The sequence below is a fragment of the Pristiophorus japonicus genome, chromosome 12, assembly GCF_044704955.1.
Source record: "Pristiophorus japonicus isolate sPriJap1 chromosome 12, sPriJap1.hap1, whole genome shotgun sequence".
Classification (NCBI taxonomy): domain Eukaryota; kingdom Metazoa; phylum Chordata; class Chondrichthyes; family Pristiophoridae; genus Pristiophorus; species Pristiophorus japonicus.
The window spans coordinates 76,479,633-76,500,215 of record NC_091988.1 but is presented as its reverse complement, the minus strand read 5'-3'; the positions used below and the strand labels follow the sequence as shown (position 1 = coordinate 76,500,215).

Here is a 20,583-nt window from a genome sequence, read left to right as displayed (position 1 = left end):
AGCTTCCCTTTTTTCTTTATCCTCCCCTGTAAGTCCCTAGACATCCAAGGGGCTCTAGAATTGTTATTCGCATCCTTTAAATTAAAAAAAAATATATATTTTTATGCAGAGCATATGTTTGGCCTGAGCCTTCCGGATCTCATCCTTGAATGCCTCCCACTGTTCCGACACTGATTTACCCAAAAGTAGCTGTTTCCAGTCCACTATGGCCAAATCACTCCTCAACTTAGCAAAGTTAACTTTTCCCCAATTCGGGACTTTTATTCCAGGCCTATCCTTGTCCTTATCCATAACCAACTTGAATCTGACTGAATTATGGTCACTGGCACCCAAGTGCTCTCCCACTAATCCCCCTTCAACCTGCCCAACTTCATTCCCCAAAACTAAACCAAAACCGCCCCGCCTCGTGTTGGGCTTGTCACATACTGATTAAAAAATGTTCTCTTGAATGCATTTTAAGAGTTCTGCACCCTCTATACCCTTCACACTTTATTTGTTCCAATCAATATTAGGATAGTTAAAATCCCCTACTGGTTTTTGAACTTCACAGCAATTTGCCTTCATATTTGCTCCTCTATCTTCCTCCCACTGTTTGGGGGTCTAGAATACACCCCCAGCACTGTGGTTGCCCCTTTTTTATTTTTCAATTCGACCCATATGGCCTCATTTGATCCCTCTAACATATCATGCCTCCTCATTGCTGTAATAGTTTCTTTAATCAATGATGTGACCCCCCCCTCCTTTTTTTTTTACCCCCTTCTCTGTCTTGATCTGGACATTATTACATTGATCATAGCTGATCTGATCCTGGCCTCAACTCCACTACCCATATCCCTTGACTCCCTTATCTTTCAAAAATCTGTCTTTCTCCACCTTAAATATATTCACTCACCCAGCCTCCTCTGCTCTCTGGGTGGAGAATTCCAAAGATTCATGACCCTCTGAGAAGAAATTCCTCCTCACTTCTTTTAAGACTCTAGGATGCATGCCATCAGATCCAGCGGACTTGTCCATCTTTAGTCCCATTAGTTTGCCTAGTACTTTATTTCTCGCGATAGTTTTAAATCTCCCCCTCCCCCCCCCCATAGCTCTTTGATTATCAATTATTGGAATGTTTTTAGTCTCTGCCATTTCAGAGTCTCTGCCATTTATTTCTCTCTTTCCCATTATTAATTCTCCAACCCCATCCTCTTGGGGACCAATGTTTTCTTTAGCTACTCGTTTACTTTTTATATACCTGTAGATGTTCTTACTATCTGTTTTAATATTTCTTGCTAGTTTACTCTCATATGCTTGTATCATTTTTTTTTTAGTCATCCTTTGCTGATTTCTAAAAATTTTCCAATCCTCTGGCCTTCCACTGTACTTTGCAACATTGTATGCCTTTGTTTTCAATTTGATACCATCCTTTACTTCCTTAGTTAGCCCGGGATGGTTCAGCCTTCTCTTATCTTTATTTCTCACTGGAATAAATCTTTGCTGAGAGTTATAAAATATGTCCTTAAATGTTTGCCACTGCGTTTCTACAGTCTTACCCTTTAATCTGTTTTTCCAGTCCACTCTAAGCAACTCTGCCTTCGTACCTTTGTAATTACCCTTATTTAAGTTCAGTACACTAGTTTGAGACCCAGCTTTCTCAGCCTCAAACTGAATTTGAAAATCTACCATGTTATCACTCTGCCCAAGAGGATTCTTCACTACAAGATCAGTAATTAATCCAGACTTGTTACACATTACCAGATCTAAAATAGTTTGCTCTCTGGTTGGTTCCACAATATATTGTTTCAAGAAACCATCCCACATACACTCTATGAACTCTTCAAGTTTACACCAGTGCCAATTTGATTTGTCCAATCAATATGAAGATTAACATCACCCATGATTATTGCTGTATCTTTTTTACAAGCCTCCATTATTTATTGATTTATACTCTGTGCCATCGAGTGGCTACTGTTTGGGGGTCTGTAGACTACTTCCCTTATTACTTCTTATCTCCACCCCAACTGATTTTGCATTTTGATCTTCTGAACCAATATGATTTCTTACTAACGCAATGATCTCATTCTTTATTGACAGAGCTACCCCACCTCCTTTTCCTTCCTGCCTATCCTTACGAAATGGAAAATGCCCTTGAATTTTTAGTTCCCAGCCTTGGTCACCTTGCAACCACGTCTCTGTAATGGCAATCAGATCATACCCATTTATTTCTATTTGTGCTGTCAACTCATCAATTTTGTTACGAATGCTTCGTACGTTCAGATATCGAGCTTTTAATTTTGACTTGTGTTTACGCTCTGTCCCTACTTGTCCCACTCTGGTTATCGCTACCCTGCACTTTTGCCTTCTCCTTTCTCTGACTTTTTAAATTTCCGCTCATCGGATCCCTGCCCCCCACTATTTAGTTTAAAGCCCTATCTACAGCCCTAGTTATTCGATTCACTGGTCGCAACTTAGTTCAAGTGAGGTCTGTCTTGACGGAACAGCTCCCTCCTATCCCAGTACTGGTACTGGTGCCAGTGCCCCATGAATTGAAACCCATTCCTCCCACACCAATCTTTGAGCCACGCATTCATCTCTCTGATTCTATGCGAATTTACTCATGGCTCAGGTAGTAATCTAGAGATTATTACCCTTCATGTTCTGCTTTTTAATTTAGTCCCTAGCGGCTCATACACCCTCAGCAGAATCTCTTTCTTTGTTCTACCTATGTCGTTAGTACCTACGTGGACCACGACAACTGGATCTTCTCTCTCCCATTCCAAGTTCCTCTCCAGCCCTGAGGAGATGTTCTTAGCCCTGGCACCAGGCAGGCAACGCAGCCGTTGGGACTCATGCTCTCCACTGCAGAGAACAGTATCTATCCCCCTAATAATACTGTCCCCTACCACTACAAAGTTTCTTTTGATTCCCCCCACTTGAATGGCCTCCTGTACCATGGTGCTGTGGTCAGTTTGCTCATCCTCCCTGCAATCCCTACTCTCGTCCACACAGGGAGTAAGAGCCTCGAACCTGTTGGACAAGAGCAAGGGCTGAGGCTCCCCCATCACTACCTCCTGGGTCCCCATAGCTGCCTCACTTGTCGTCACACCCTCCTGTCCCTGACGACGGATCGAATTTGAATGAATTAATCTAATTGGTGTGACTAACTCCTGGCACACAACATCCATGTAACTCTCCCCCTTCCTGCGTCGCAGTGTCTGCAGCTCGGACTCCAGCTCGTCAATGCGGAACCGAAGTTCCTCGAGCTGCAGACGCTTGCCGCAGATGTGGTCGCTGTGGATCTCAATGGTGTCCACCAGCTCCTATATGCAACAACAGAAAAACGCTGCCTGCCATCTCCAATGTATTTAATTAATTACATTTTCACGTTTTCATTGTTTAGATTTTTAACCCCAGCTCTTAATTTAAACCAATGCCCAAGAAAAGAGAGAAATACTGACTAGCCAATCACTCACCTGCTTTCCTGTGATGTCACACTTCAATTTTTTTTACTACTTGTGCTCAGTTCAGTTGATGCTGATTGGGCCTCGCGCCCTTTGCAGCGATTCTCCTGCTCTCCCGGTTCTTGGTGTCCCTGCCCCTTTCCTCCCACGATGCGGCCTTTTCCCTGTGTTGAAGCCACTATATGTTGAATTTGGCGATTTGTCACTAGTCTGCTCACGGGGTCAAATTGGTGACGGGATTGAGATGTTTCGATAACTTGTGGCTCATTTATAGTTTTCCTTCTCCCAATCCACCCTTCGCCTCGGGTGTGATGCTGAGCTGAGTACCCACCTGCCTGTTCCGCTGATTCAGGTAGACATTAAAGGCCTCCTGACTAGTCAAAGGTAAGTTGACTGGTGTCATAGCCAATATTTCCCCCATGCTCCATACCGCCTAAAACCTATTAACTGACCAATTGTCTCATTACCCTGCATGAGCTTGCTTGGTTCAAAGTAGCGGATTCGTATGGTGACTGCACTTCAAAACATTTCATTGCATGAAACAGCTGAGAAAAGTATGAAGCTGCTCTTGCAAATGCATGTACTTTCTAAAGTGCAAGTTGTTACTTTGATTTTGGTGTTGACTGCCTCTGCTCTTGAAAGGATATTATAACAATGCACTAGTGCTGAATGTGCTATTTGTCACTACCATGTCAGTCTGTGGGTCTGTGCCAAATGCTAGATGGCTTCATTATTTCATCGATATTGGATGGATCCATGTTGCATGGGACATGATGCGCCAACATATGTTGCAATAAAACAGGAAGGAAAAATTTAAAATGCCTTGGTTAAACCAGGTTGCTTCTGAGACTGTGCACACTGTCGGTTTAAGTATTTAATACAGCTGTTGCACGAAGTAAGAGAGTTTGCAGTTTTCTTTTGTGTTGGTGTAAGAATGTTTTAGGGTGCGTTCACACTGCAACTGTAGGGTCTGCATGAAATGGTTTAGACTTCTCACCAGCGCTAAAGTTGGAGTGCAGATTTGAAGTCGAGGGCCCGAGCTGACTTTAGAGAGAAGCTGGGTGAGAGTTCCTGGAGAAGGTTTGACACCACCTCGGTTTGACACCACTTTGAGTGTATCTCCAATGTGGCGTCAAACCTCGTATAAAAGGGGATTTAGGAGGGGGCTTGACAAGGTGGATGCAGAGAGGATGTTTCCAGTGATAGGGGAGACTAGAACCAGGGGGCATAATCTTAGAATAAGGGGCCGCCCATTTAAAACTGAGATGAGGAGGAATTTCATCTGAGGTTGAAAATCTGTGGAATTCACTACCTCAGAGCTGTGGAAGCTGGGACATTGAATAAATTTAAGACCGAGATAGACAGTTTCTTAACCGATAAGTGATTAAGGGGTTATGGGGAGCGGGCGGGGAAGTGGACCCGAGTCCATGATTGGATCAGTCATGATTGTATTAAATGGCGGAGCAGGCTCGAGGGCACGTGGCCTATTCCTGTTCCTATTTCTTATGTTCTTTTTCTTGTGTAAAAACTATTTAAACTTTAACTCCTGGGCAGCAGAGTTCCAAGTTTCAGCCAGACAGTGTGAATAGGGTGCTGTCTTGCTGAAATCCGATCTATAGCAACAGTTCGCAGTAATCTAAATACCTTCAGAGCACATTTTATGAAGGCGTGCTCCTTTTGAACTTCTCTGTGAATGTAACTGGATTGCCTTTTGTGCAGGATGATAAATACATTGAAGTTGCAAATATATTCAGGCTCCAAGTTTGAGCACCAAATGAAATTTCACTCAACTATTCGAAGATGTTTCTCTCAAGTCCAGCAAAAATGTTGCGTTTATTTAAAAAGAAAACACATTTTTTGAATGTTCAATTTATTGCCCTTCTAATTCCTGTACAAGGGTACCACTAATTTCTCATTTTGTGTACTAGGTATTACGCGTGTCTATGTGGGCATGAAGACCTTGTTCGATATCTACTTGCCAATGGTATGGATGCTTCTAAACTATTTAGCTTGATTTTATGATGGTTGGGCAGTATTCTGTACCTTTACACTGCTTTCTCCCCTGCCCCATCCCTTTCAAAAGTTGGGCCACTAATTTAATGTAGGCAGAGTTCTTTAAATCTGAAGGTTCGAGAAGTCCCTCTGACTAAAAGCAAAAAGCCCTGGTTAACAACAACATGTTGTATTTTATAGTGCTTTGAACATAGTAAAATGTCCCAAGGCGCTTCACAAAATTTGACACCAAACCACTTAAGGAGAAATTAGGGCAGATGACCAAAAGCTTGGTCAAATAGGTAGATTTAAGAAGCGTTTTAAAGGAGGAAAGAGAATTAGATGGAGATATTTAGGGAAGGAATTCCAGAGCTGGTGAAGGCACGGCCACCAATGATTGAGTGTTTATAATCAGGGATGCTCAAGATCCCAGAATTAGAGGAGCGCAGATATCTCTGGAGGGTTGTGGGGCTGGAGGAGGTTACAGAGATAGGCGTGGCCATGAAGGGATTTGAAAACAAGGATGAGAAGTTTAAAATCGAGGCATTACTTAACCAGGAGCCAGTGTCACCAATGTAGTTCAGCGAACGCGGGTGATGGGTGAACAACGATGTCTCCGCAAGACCCTCCAAATCCCCTGGGAGGACAGACGCACAGACGTTGGCATTCTCGCTCAGGCCAACATCCCCAGCATTGAAGCACTGACTACACTTGATCAGCTCTGCTGGGCAGGCCACATTGTTCGCATGCCAGGCACGAGATTCCCAAAGCAAGCGGTCTACTTGGAACTCCTTCACGGCAAACGAGCCAAAGGTGGGCAGAGAAAACATTACAAGGGCACCCTCGAAGCCTCCCTGATAAAATGCAACATCCCCACTGACACTTGGGAGTCCCTGGCCAAAGACCGCCCTAAATGGAGGAAGTGCATCCGGGAGGGCGCTGAGCACCTCAAGTCTCATCGCCGAGCGCATGCAGAAATCAAGCGCAGGCAGCGGAAAGAGCGTGCGGCAAACCTGTCCCACCCACCCTTTCCCTGAACAACTATCTGTCCCACCTGTGACAGGGATTGTGGTTCTCGTATTGGACTATTTAGCCAACTAAGGATTCATTTTTAGAGTGGAGGCAAGGGACTGCCTATGATGATGATAGGTGAGCGGGACTTGGTGCGTGTTATGACATGGGCAGCCGAGTTTGGATCATCTCTAGTTTACTTAGGGTAGAATGTGGGATGCCAGCCAGGAGTGTGTTGGAATAATCAAGACTAGAGGTAAGAAAGGCATGGCTGAAGATATAAAGTATTGTGTTGGGCTATGGGCAATGCAGTGGGTTTAGATACAGGCATTCCCCTGTTGCAACGGGATTCAGACCCCGCCTGACGTGATGGGATGGAAGTCGGCTTCATTTGCTAGCTGTGAAGATCCGACATGAAATTACGTTTGGGAATATTCATCGACTACTTATTGTGCATTGGCCCACAGTGCAGAACTGCTGCGAAGGTTGGCACTGAATTGGCAATCTTGTTGAAAGAGCCCGTTCTGGTGACTGGTGCGGCAAGTGCTAGCATTTCACACTGGTGCAGGAGGAGGTTCCTCACCTGAAGCTGGGACTGAGGGACAATTGCCAATGGTGAGTAGGGCGAACTTTGTTCTGCATCGAACCCTGCTCTATCTCGATTTTTGCCCTTTCCCTCCCCACTTGGTGTTGGTCCTTTTCCTCTTTAACATCCTGCACTTGAGATGCAAGTTGTTCTACCTAAGCTGAGAGTGCTTGCTACTGAAACTGGATGCCCGAGTTTTCCATTCCCCAGTTCTAATCTCCTGCCATCTGTTGATTACAAAATTCACTTTAAAAAAAAATTGTACTTTAACATTTATTTACAAAATACCCAACTTGCAGGTTTAGTGTAATGCAGAGTCTGCAATCATTTTGCTTTGCTCTGGAAAAAAAACAAGAACTTGCGTTTCTCTAGCGCCTTTCATGACCTCAGGACGTCCCAAAGTGCTTTACAGCCAATGAAGTGTAGTCACTGTTGCAATGTAGAAAAAGTGGCAGCCAATTTGAATGCAGTAAGATCCCACTAACAGAGATAATGACCAGATAATCTGTTTTTTTAGATGTTGGTTGAGGGATAAATATTGACCAGGACACCGGGGAGAACTTCCTTGTTCTTCTTCGAAATAGTGCCATGGAATCTTTTATGTCCACCTGAGAGGGTCAAGGGGCCTCTGTTTAACATCCCATCCAAAAGACGGCACCTCCGACAGTGCAGCACTCCCTCAGTACTGGCACTCAAGTCAGCCTAGATTATGTGCTCAATTGTCTGGTGTGAGACTTGGACCCAAAACCTTCTGACACCGAGGCAAGAGTGCTCCCCACTGACTGTATGGCTTCACAGCTGAGAAATGATGTACAGTAGTAAACATGAGCTTAATTGTACTCCGACCCTGCTTTTTTAAATTATATTGAACTGAGCTATTTAGTTGATCCCTTTGCCCTCATTAACAGTGGCTCAAGACCTGTTCCATGCAATGAGGCAAGGTACATCCTATGAGGAGAGATTGAGACTAGGCCTATATTCGCTAGAATTTAGAAGAATGAGAGGTGATCTCATTGAAACATGTGACATTTTTACAGGGCTTGACGAGGTAGATGCTGTTGGCTGGAGATCCTAGGATGAAGGGTCATAGTCTCAGAATGAGGGATCAGCCATTTAGGACTGAGCTGAGGAGAAATTTCTTCACTGAGGGTGGTGAATCTTTGGAATTCTCTATGCCAGAGAGCTGTGGGTGCTCAGTCGTTGAGTATATTCAAGACAGAGATCGACATATTTTTGGATATTAAGGGAATCAAGGGATATGGGGATAGTGCGGGAAGGTGGAGTTGATGAAGATGATCAGCCACTGTCTCAGTAAATGGCGGAGCAGGCTCGAGGGGCCATATGACCTAGTCCTGCTCTTATTTTCTTGCATGAGCATCCACATTACAACAGTCACGAGACCCCAAAAGTACTTAATTGGCTGTAAAACGCTTTGAGACATCCGGTGGTCGTGAAAGGCGCTATAGAAATCTTTTCAATAAATGACCCTGGTGAATCTATAGGGTTCAACATTTGTTGTCCTGACAAATGGGCCTGCAAACCACATGATTGGTAACGGTGATGGGAGGCACCTTAGTGATGAAACAGCACTAACAAAGACACTTAAAAGTAAATTACATTTAACAGAAACTCCCCAGAATGTGTCTAGGAAAGGGAAATTGACTCACTTCTTGTATTTCATTTCCCTTGTTGGTGGAGAAATATCATTTAAAATTTGTGAGTCACTTCCGCTCTAACATCACAGTCGAGTAGGTGCCAGTGTTTAGAGCAAGGGTGTTGCCACGATGCCTTGTATTTGTCCCTCCAGCAGAACAAGGTGTTGGTGATGAAAAGTTCATGTTCTAGACATTTTGTCAGGAGTAGGATACTGCTGGAGTTGGCTTTCCCTACCCCCTCTCTGCCAATCACACCTCCCCAGAGGGCTGTGTCTTTGCCGATCCCTGCTGAGACACTGAAGTATGGCGGAGAGGCACTGTTGGCGTGAATACATGACCTCATCTCTTTTAGCTGGAGGGAGGAGAGCATGCCGGGAGATCTGAGATATGCAGTGATCGTGACCATCTTTTTTTTAAAAAAAGGAGACAAGTCCGACTGCGGCAACTACAGAAGAATCTCCCTGTTATCAGCCACTGGGAAAGTTATCGCTAGAGTCCTTCTCAACCGTCTTCTCCTTGTGGCTGAGGAGCTCCTCCAGGAGTCCGTACAGATTTCGTCCCCTACGGGGCATAATGGACATGATCTTTGCAGCGCGACAGCTGCAGGAAAAATGCAGGCAACAGCGCCAGCCCTTATACATGGCCTTCTTCGACCTTACAAAGGCCTTTGACACCGTCATCTGCGAGGGTCTATGGAGCGTCCTCGGGAGCCCCCAAAAATTCGTCAACATCCTCCGCCGCCTGCTCCATGGCGACATGCAGGCCATGATCCTTACCAACGGATCCATTACAGACCCAATCCACGTCCGGACCGAGGTCAAACAGGGCTGCGTCATCGCCCAAACTCTCTTCTCAATCTTCCTCGCTGCCATGCTCCACCTCAGTCAACAAGCGCCTCGCTGGAGTGGAACTAAACTACAGAACCAGTGGGAACCTGCTCAAACTTCGCCGTCTCCAGGCCAGGTCCAAGACCACCCCAACCTCTGTCGTCTAGCTACAGTACGCGGACGACGCCTGTGTCTGCGCACATACAGAGGCTGAACTCCAGGACATAGTCGACTTATTTACTGACCCGTAGGAAAGCATGGGTCTTACGCTAAACATCCGTGAAGACAAAGGTCCTCCAAAAGTAAGACAAAGGTCCTCCACCAGCCTGTCGTTGCCGCACAGCACTGCCCCCCCCAGTCATCAAGATCCACGGCGCGGCCCTGGACAATGTGGACCATTTCCCATACCTCGGGAGCCTCTTATCAACAAGAGCAGACATTGATGACGAGATGTGCGCCAGTGCAGCCTTCGGCCGCCTGAGGAAAAGAGTGTTTGAAGACGAGGCCCTCAAATCTGCCATAAAGCTCATGGTCTACAGGGCTGTAGTAACACCCGCCCTCCTGTATGGCTCAGAGACATGGACCATGTACAGTAGACACCTCAAGTCACTGGAGAAATATCACTAACGATGTCTCCGCAAGATCCAACAAATCCCCTGGGAAGACAGACGCACCAACATTAGCGTCCTTGAGTAGGCCAACATTCCCAGCATTGAAGCACTGACCATACTTAGAAACATAGAAAATAGGTGCAGGAGTAGGCCATTCGGCCCTTCGAGCCTGCACCACCATTCAATAAGATCATGGCTGATCATTCCCTCAGTACCCCTTTCCTGCTTTCTCTCCATACCCCTTGATCCCTTTAGCTGTAAGGGCCATATCTAACTCCCTCTTGAATATATCCAATGAACTGGCATCAACAACTCTCTGTGGCAGGGAATTCCACAGGTTAACAACTCTCTGAGTGAAGAAGTTTCCCCTCATCTCAGTCCTAAATGGCCCGTCCCCTGGTTCTGGACTTCCCCAACATCGGGAACCTTCTTCCCGCATCTAACCTGTCCAGTCCCGTCAGAATCTTATGTGTTTCTATGAGATCCCCTCTCATCCTTCTAAACTCAAGTGTATAAAGGCCCAGTTGATCCAGTCTCTCCTCACATGTCAGTCCAGCCATCCCGGGAATCAGTCTGGTGAACCTTTGCTGCACTCCCTCAATAGCAAGAACGTCCTTCCTCAGATTAGGAGACCAAAGTTGAACACAATATTCCAGGTGAGGCCTCACCAAGGCCCTGTACAACTGCAGTAAGACCTCCCTGATCCTATACTCAAATCCCCTAACTATGAAGGCCAACATACCATTTGCCTTCTTCACTGCCTGCTGTACCTGCATGTCAACTTTCAATGACCGATGAACTGTGACACCCAGGTCTCGTTGCACCTCCCCTTTTCCTAATCTGCCACCATTCAGATAATATTCTGCCTTCATGTTTTTGTCCCCAAAGTGGATAACCTCACATTTATCCACATTATATTGCATCTGCCATGCATTTGCCCACTCACCTAATCTGATCAAGTCACCCTGCAGCTTCTCAGCGTTCTCCTCACAGCTCACATCGCCACCCAGTTTAGTGTCATCTGCACACTTGGAAATACTGCACTTAATTCCTTAATCTAAATCATTCAAGTATATAGTAAAGAGCTGGGGTCCCAGCACTGTGCCCTGCGGCACTCCACTAGTCACTGTCTGCCATTCTGAAAAGGACCCGTTTATCCTGACTCTCTGCTTCCTGTCTGCCAACCAGTTCTTTATCCACATCAGTATATTGCCCCCAATACCATGTGCTTCGATTTTGCACACCAATCTCTTGTGTGGGACCTTGTCAAAAGTTTTTGAAAGTCAAAATACACCACATCCACTGGTTCTCCCTTGTCCACTCTACTCGTTACATCCTCAAAAAATTCCAGAAGAATTGTCAAGCATAATTTCCCTTTCATAAATCCATGCTGACTTTGACTGATCCTGTCACTGCTTTCCAAATGTGCTGCTATTTCATCCTTAATAATTGATTCCAACATTTTTCCCGCTACTGATGTCAGGTTAATGGATATTAATTACCCGTTTTCTCTCTCCCTCCCTTTTTAAAAAGTGGTGTTACATTAGCTACTCTCTAGTTCATAGGAACTGCTCCAGAGTCAATAGACTGTTGGAAAATGATCACCAATGTATCCACTATTTCTAGGACCACTTCCTTAAATACTCTGGGATGCAGACTATCAGGCACCGGGGATTTATCGGCCTTCAATCCCATCAATTTCCCTAACAATTTCCCGCCTAATAAGGATATCCTTCAGTTCCTCCTCCTCACTAGACCCTCGGTCCCTAGTACTTCCAGAAGGTTATTTGTGTCTTCCTTCGTGAAGACAGAATCAAAGTATTTGTTCAATTGGTCTGCCATTTCTTTGTTCCCCATTTATAAATTCACTTGAATCCAACTGCAAGGGTCCTACGTTTGTCTTCACTAATCTTTTTCTTTGCACATATCTATAGAAGCTTTTGCAGTCAGTTTTTATGTTGCCGGCAAGCTTCTTCTCGTACTCTTATAGTCCCCCTCTTAATTAAACCCTTTGTCCTCCTCTGCTGAATTCTAAATTTCTCCCAGTCCTCAGGTTTGTTGCTTTTTCTGGCCAATTTATATGCCTCTTCCTTGGATTTAACACTATCCTTCATTTCCCTTGTTAGCTACGGTTGAGCCACCTTCCCCATTTTATTTTTACTTCAGACAGGGATGGACAATTGCTGAAGTTCATCCATGTGATCTTTAAATGTTTGCCATTGCCTATCCACCGTCAACCCTTTTAAGTATCGTTTGCCAGTCTATTCTAGCCAATTCACGCCTCAAACCATCGAAGTTACTTTCCTTAAGTTCAGGACCCTAGTTTCTGAATTAACTAACACTCTCCATTTTAATAAAGAATTCTACCATATTATGGTCACTCTTCCCCAAGGGGCCTCACACAACAAGATTGCGAATTAGTCCTTTCTCATTATACATCACCCAATCTAGGATAGCCAGCTTTCCAGTTGGTTCCTCAACATATTGGTCTAGAAAACCATCCCTAATACACTCCAGGAAATCCTCCTCCACTGCATTGCTACCAGTTTGGTTAGCCCAATCAATATGTAGATTAAAGTCACCCATGATAACTGCTGTACCTTTATTGCACGCATCCCTTATTTCTTTGATGCTGTCCCCAACCTCACTACTACTGTTTGGTGGTCTGTACACAACTCTCACTAGCGTTTTCTGTCCTTTGGTATTCCGTAGCTCCACCCATACCGATTCCACATCATCCAAGCTAATGTCCTTCCTTACTATTGCATTAATTTCCTCTTTAACCAGCAATGCCACCCCGCCTCCTTTTCCTTTCTGTCTATCCTTCCTAAATGTTGAATACCCCTGGATGTTGAGTTCCCAGCCTTGGTCACCCTGGAGCCATGTCTCCGTGATGCCAATTACATCATAACCGTTAACTGCTATCTGCGCAGTTAATTCGTCCACCTTATTCCGAATACTCCTCGCATTGAGGCACAGAGCCCTTCAGACTTGTCTTTCTAACACACTTTGCCCCTTTAGAATTTTGCTGTAATGTGGCCCTTTTTGCTTTTTGCCTTAGGTTTCTCTGCCCTCCACTTTTACTTTTCTTCTTTCTATCTTTTGCTTCTGTCTCCCTGCATAGGTTCCCATTCCCCTGCCATATTAGTTTAACTCCTCCCCAACAGCAGTAGCAGACACTTCCCCCGAGGACATTGGTTCTGGTCCTGCCCAGGTGCAGACTGTCCGGTTTGTACTGGTCCCACCTCCCCCAGAACCGGTTCCAATGTCCCAGGAATTTGAATCCCTCCCTTCAGCATCACTCCTCTAGCCACGTGTTCATCTGAGCTATCCTGCGATTCCTACTCTGACTAGCACGTGGCACTGGCAGCAATCCTGAGATTACTACTTTTGAGGTCCTACTTTTTAATTTAGCTCTTAGCTCCCCAAATTCGTCTCATACGATCTCATGCCATTTTTATACCTATATCGTTGGTACCTATATGCACCACGACAACTGGCTGTTCACCCTCCCTTTTCAAAATGTCCTGCACCCGCTCCGAGACATCCTTGACCCTTGCACCAGGGAGGCAACATACCACCCTGGAGTCTCGGTTGCAGCCGCAGAAACGTCTTATCTATTCCCCTTACAATGGAATTCCCTACCACTATAGCTCTCCCACACTCTTTTTCCTGCCCTCATGTGCAGCAGAGCCACCCACAGTGCCGTGAATTTGGCTGCTGCTGCCCTCCCCTGATGAGTCATCGCCCTCAACAGTACCCAAAGCGGTGTATCTGTTTTGCAGGGGGATGACCGCAGGGAACCCCTGCACTACCTTCCTTGCACTGCTCTTCCTGTTGGTCACCCATTCCCTATCTGGCTGTGTACCCTTTACCTGCGGTAAGACCAACTCGCTAAACGTGCTATTCACGTCCTCCTCAGCATCGTGGATGCTCCAGAGTGAATCTACCCGCAGCTCCAGTGCCGCAATGCGGTCAGTCAGGAGCTGCAGGCGGATGCACTTCCCGCACACGTAGTCGTCAGGGACACTGGAAGCACCCCTGACTTCCCACATATTACAGGAGGAGAATAACACATGTCCGAGTTCTCCTGCCATGACTTAACCCTTAGATTAACTTAATTTGGCAACAACAATGCTAAAAGGTTACTTACTGATGAAGAAAAACTATTCGCCAATCACTTACCTCCTTGGCTGTGACGTCACCTTTCGATTTCTTTCTTCCTACTTTTTTGCCTTCCTGCTGCAGCTGCACCGGTAAGCCTATTATCGGCGTCACCAACGGTGCTCCCCGACTGCCTCCTCGACGCTGCTGCCACTGGGCCTTTTATAGGCCTCACTAACGCTGCTCCCCCACTTGATCAGCTCTGCTGGGCATGCCACATTGTCCGCATGCCAGACCGAGACTTCCAAAGCAAGCGCTCTACTCGGAACTCCGTCACGGCAAACAAGCCAAAGATCGGCAGAGGAAACGTTACAAGGACACCCTCAAAGCCTCCCTGATAAAGTGCAACATCCCCACCGACACATGGGAGTCCCTGGCCAAAAACCGCCCTAAGTGGAGGAAGTGCATCCGAGAGGGTGCTGAGCACCTCGAGTCTCATCACCGAGAGCATGCAGAAATCAAGCGCAGGCAGCGGAAAGATCATGCGGCAAACCTGTCCTACCCTCCCTTACCCTCAACGACTATCTGTCTCACCTGTGACAGGAACTGTGGCTCTCGAATTGGACTGTTCAGCCACCTAAGGACTCATTCTAAGAGTGGAAGCAAGTCTTCCTCGATTCCGAGGGACTGCCTATGATGATGATGGACATCACAGTGTGGTTAAAGGAAGCTAACACAACAATGTTATTCATTTAAATGAAGGGATGATTATCAACCTCAAGAATGACCCTTGGCCCAGCTTCCGAAGAGCTCGATAGAAATAGCTTCTGGCTTAGGACAAGGAACTACTTTTATAAACTAGTACATGTCCCGCAGCATTGCTTGGATGGTGGGGGGGGCGGGCGGGGGGGGAGGTGGGTGGGCGGGCGGGGTGGGGGGGGGCGGGCGGGCGGGGGGGGTGAGGGGGGGAGGGGGGGTGGAGGGGGGTTGGTTTCTAAGGATGAGAGCAATGAGGCTGCTTCTTGATATTACAAGGATGATTTTTTGGGGATGACAGGATAAAGTTTTAAAAATTCATTCCTGGGATGTAGATGCTGCTGGCATGGCCAGCATTTATTGCCCATCTCTAAAGGTGGGGCTCTACAGCATCGAAAAGAGGCTTCTGAGAGGGAATCTACGTCCCCTGTAAGCTGTGCTACCTCCTGCGTGGCCTGCCATCCCCACTGCGTGGCCCAGTCAAATATTTGCACGTGCGAGCTATCTGCAATGTGAAAGCCGGTGAGCGGCCTGCGCCGGGACCTTGAAGGTGACCTCCGGGCAGCTTAATGGGAAAATTGGAGAGAACCATATTGGCAAATACAAGATATATAACGGGATAGAGATGGAAAACCTGGGACTATACTTTCAGATATGCCTGGGAAGTCAGACAAGAGAGTATGGGGTCAGGGTTGTGAGAGGCCAGTTGACGACAATTACCAGAATGTATTTCTTCACACAGTGGGTGCCTAATAGCTACAACGGGATTCCAGGAAGTGATGGCTGACTGAAGTCTGAAAACCAATGAACCGACTGGATACTGTAATGGGGAAATGGTCAGGGTTAGTATTTGAACATAAGAATTAGGAGCAGGTGCCGTACGGCCCCTCAAGCCCGCTCCACCATTCAATAAGATCATGGCTGAACTTCGACCTCAACTCGACTTTCCCGCCTGATTTCCATATCCCTTGATTCCCCTAGAGTCCAAAAATCTATCTATCTCAGCCTTAAATATACTCAATGACTCAGCATCCACAGCCATTTGGCCAGAGAATTCCAAAGATTAACGACTCTTTAAATGAAGAAAATCCTGCTCATCTCAGTCTTAAATGGCCGCCCCTTTATCCTGAGACTAGTACCCCCCAGTTCGAGACTCGCCAGCCAACGGAAACAACCTCTCAGCATCTATCCTGTCAATCCCCCTCAGTGTTTTATGTTTCTGTGACGTCCTTACACTACAGTATGGAACCACACGAGGCACATTCTGGGGACAAGGTCACTCTGACCATAACTCTTTATTCACAGGACTCCAAAGACGATGACCCTACGTGAGACCTCCCTTTTTATACCTGTGTGATCAGGTAAGGAGTGTCTCCCACACGTTCACCCCTTGTGGTCAAGGTGTGCATCTAGGTTGAGTGTATACAGTAATACAGTGGTGTTACATTGTGGTTACATACATGACATCACCTCTTTCCCCCGCCCCCCCATAGTCTTATTGGGATCATAGGTTTAGTCTTTCAGGTGGTCTACACTCCCTCGTGGAGCGCCACAGTTGGGGCTCTGGTTGTTGGACACTAATGTGAGTGTCTGTCACCTGTGGTGATTCTGACCCGTCCGGGCTGACCGTAGGGACTGTGCATTCTTCTTGTTGCTCGTTCACTGGAGGTGTTGTGAGCTCCACCTCATGGTCTTCTTCAGGTTCCTCCGTGTCGATGCTGAACCTTTTTTTTACTTGGTCCAGATGCTTACGGCATATCTGACCATTGTTGAATTTTACCACAATGTCCCTATTCCCCTCTGTCAATTACAGTGCCCTCAAGCCATTTGGGCCCCATGGCGTGATTGAGGACGAATACAAGATCATTTATTTCTATACATCTCCCCCTCGAATTACGGTCATGGTACTCGTTTTGTGACTTGCGCTTGCCCTCAACTATGTCTGTCGGGACTGGGTGAATGAGGGACAACCGAGTTTTGAGTGTCCGTTTCATTAGTAGCTCTGCGGGCGGGACCCCCGTGAGCGAGTGCTATTGGAATCTATAGGCCAGCAGGAAACACGAGAGGTGGCATTGTCGGGAGGGTCCTTGAATCATGAGCATACTTTGCTTAATGATTTGGACCGCACGTTCCGCCTGGCCATTGGAGGCCGGCTTGAACGGCGCAGTCTTGACGTGGTTGATGCCATTGCCCGACATAAACTCTCGGAATTCGTAGCTTGTGAAACATGTGCCATTATCACTAACCAGGATGTCCGGTAAGCCATGAGTTGCAAAGATCGCACGTAGGCTTTCCATGGTGGTGGATGACGTGCATGAATTCAGAATGATGCACTCGATCCATTTCGAGTACGCATCTACCACAATAAGGAACATCTTACCCATGAACGGGCCCGCGTAATCAACATGAATGTGTGACCATGGCCTGGTGGGCCAGGGCCATGGGCTGAGCGGGGCCTCCCTGGGGGCATTGCCCAGCTGGGCACACCTTGTGCACCTGTGAACACACTGTTGCAGGTCTGAATCAATTCCAGGCCACCAAATGTGTGACCGGGCAATGGCCTTTATCAGCACAATGCCTGGGTGCTCGCTGTGGAGTTCCATGATGAATGCTTCCCTGCCCTTCTGGGGCATAACTACCCGGCTGCCCCATAGTAGGCAGTCGGCTTGGATGGAGAGCTCATCCATCCGTCTGTGGAATGGTCTGACCTCCTCAGGGCATGCTCTGTGTGCGGGCACTCAATCCCCAGTCAGGACACATTTCTTAATCAGGGATAGGAGGGGATCTGTTATTTCAGATTTTGATCTGGCGGGCTGTGATAGGGGAGACTGCGCTGTCAAAGGCATCGACAGCCATGACCATCTCGGCGCTTTGCTCTGCTGCCCCCTCAGTGGTGGCCAGTGGAAGCCTGCTGAGCGCGTCAGCGCAATGTTCAGTGCCGGGCCGGTGCAGGATGGAGAAGTCATAAGCAGCCAGCCTGAGAGCCCAATGCTGTATGCGAGCTGATGCGTTGGCATTGATAGCCTTGCTGTCTGACAACAGGGATGTTAATGGGTTGTGGTCTGTCTCTAATTCAAACTTCCTACCAAAGAGGTACTGATGCTTTTTTTTTACACCATAGACACATGTAAGCGCTTCCTTCTCGACCATCCCATATCCTCGTTCTGCTTGAGAGAGCGACCTGGAGGCATAAGCCACAGGTTGTAGTTGACCCTCAGCATTGTCCTGCTGCAACACACACCCAACCCCATAGGATGATGCATCACATGTCAGAACTAATTTTTTTACAGGGGCCGTACAGGGTCAACAACTTGTTTGAACAAAGTAGGTTTCGCGCCCAATCAAAAGCCCGTTCCTGACAGTCCCCCCAAAACCAGTCGCAACCCTTATGCAGGAGCACATGTAGCGGCTCCAACAACGTGCTCAAGTTCGGCAGAAAGTTCCCGAAATAGTTCAACAGTCCCAGGAATGAACGCAACTCCGATGTGTTGCAGGGCCTAGGTGCTTGTCGAATCGCCTCTGTTTTGGATTCGGTGGGCCGAATCCCATCTGCAGCAACCCTCCTGCCCAGAAACTCAACCTCAGGAGCTAAGAACACACATTTAGACTTCTTGAGTCGCAGGCCTACCCCCTCCAGGTTGTGGCGGTGTTTCTTGGTGTCTCGACCCGTGATGAGGATGTCGTTCTGGAATACGATTGTTCCAGGAATGGATTTAAACAGGCTTTCCATGTTTCGTTGAAAAATCATGGCCGCTGATCGAATGCCAAGTGGGCACCTGTTATAAACGAGCAGTCCCTTGTGCGTGGTGATGGTGGTCAGTAGTTTAGATTCGTCGGCCAGTTCCTGGGTCATATAGGCTGAAGTGAGGTCCAACTTGATGAACAGCTTGCCGCCTGCCAGTGTGGCGAAGAGGTCCTCCGCTCTCGGGAGCGGGTATTGATCTTGTAGGGACACCCGATTGATGGTGGCCTTGTAGTCACCACAGATCCTGACAGAGCCATCCGCTTTTAGGACGGGAACGATGGGGCTCGTCCAGTTGTTGAATTCAACAGGCGAGATGATGCCCTCTCCCAACAGCCGGTCCAATTCGCTCTCGATCTTTTCCCGCATCACATACGGTACCGCTCTGGCTTTGTGGTGCATTGGCCTGGCGTCCGGGGTAATGTGTATCACTACTTTAGTGCCTTTGAAAGTCCCGACGCCAGGTTGGAATAGTGAATCGAATTGTTGTAGGACTTGTGAGCACGAACTTCGCTCCACAGATGACATTGCGTGAACATCCCCCCATTTCCAGTTCATCTCGACTAACCAGCTCCTCCCCAACAGTGCGGGACCATTGCCCGGGACAATCCAGAGCGGCAGCCGATTCACTAACCCATTGTGTGTGACAGCCAACATTGCACTACCTAGCACCGGAATGATTTCTTTAGTGGAAGCCCGTAATTGTGTCTCAGTACGTGCTAATTTGGGTCTACTGGCTTTAAGTGGCCATAGCTTCTCAAATTGCTGAACGCCCATGAGTGACTGGTTGGCCCCCGTGTCCAGCTCCATGCATACTGGGATACCGTTTAATAAAATCCTCATCATCATTGGTGGCGTTTTGGTGTATGAACTGTGAATATTCGCCACGTGGACCCGTTGAACCTCGGCGTCCATCGATTTGCCCCAAAAGTCATCCTGCCTCAAAGAACCCTCTTCTGGTCCATCCGCCTCATATATTAGTCTGGTTGCAGACTTCCTTCACATTTGAGCTGAGTGGCCACTGAGATTGCAGTTTCTGCAGACAAACTGTTGAAATCTGCAAGATCTAGCTGAGTGTTTTCCCTCACACCTCCAGCATGAGTTCAAGTTTCCATTGTTGGGAACAAAGGGACTATGGCCAGGCATTCCGCGCTGACTGTCCCTTTGACTGCTCTTAAGTACCCTATCAGTGGGTGTCAATGGCCCCATCCTGGGCTGCATTGTCCACTGTGATGGCATGAATGTCCGTTCAGCCTGTCATTGTCTCTGTTGAACTTCTACTCTGGGGTCTATTGCTGCCTGGGGAGTGTCGGACTGCCCCTGCCTGTCTGCGGGGCTCTGAGTCGCATTGATGATGTTGACTCCCTGATCCATCGCCGCATTAGAGGCAGAATTGCGTGCGTATATTATTTTCGTCTCTTCCTCCCCCCGCCATGAAAGTTTGAGCTATTAACGCCACCACTTCCAAGGTCAAATCCTTGGTCTCAATTAATTTGCGGAACATTCCCGCATGACCGATGCTCTCGATAAAGAAGTCCCTTAGCATCTCCCCCCTGTAGGCGTCTGTGAACTTAGAGGCTGGCCAAATGCCGGAGGTCCGCTACGAAATCTGATATGCTCTGTCCTTCACGACGTCGGTGGGTGTAGAATCTGTGTCGGGCCATATGTATACTTCTCGCCGGTTTGAGGTGCTCCCCGATCAATTTGCTAAGTTCTTAAAGTTTTGTCCGCCGGCTTTTCGGGTGCTAGTAAGTCCTTCATGAGTGCGTAAGTCTTTGGTCCGCAGCTGGTCAAAATATGAGCCCTTCGTTTGTCGGCCGCTGCATCCCCCAGCCATTCTTTCATAACGAAGCTTT

General features: G+C 47.2%; 1 protein-coding gene across 8 annotated transcripts in view; it reads left to right on the top strand.

Moving 5' to 3' along the window:
* abtb1 (ankyrin repeat and BTB (POZ) domain containing 1) overlaps nucleotides 1–20,583 on the top strand; it is a 105,947-nt gene that overhangs the window by 36,285 nt on the left and 49,079 nt on the right. For 4 of the 8 annotated variants that reach the window (XM_070895696.1, XM_070895695.1, XM_070895698.1 and 1 more), the window contains exon 3: nucleotides 5,372–5,427. In XM_070895696.1, coding sequence (XP_070751797.1) covers nucleotides 5,372–5,427 — 56 coding nt within the window. Of the gene's footprint in view, nucleotides 1–3,717; nucleotides 3,828–5,371; nucleotides 5,428–15,264; nucleotides 15,828–20,583 lie in introns of those variants that run through there. The other 4 variants (XM_070895694.1, XM_070895692.1, XM_070895693.1 and 1 more) reach the window with 2 other exon arrangements.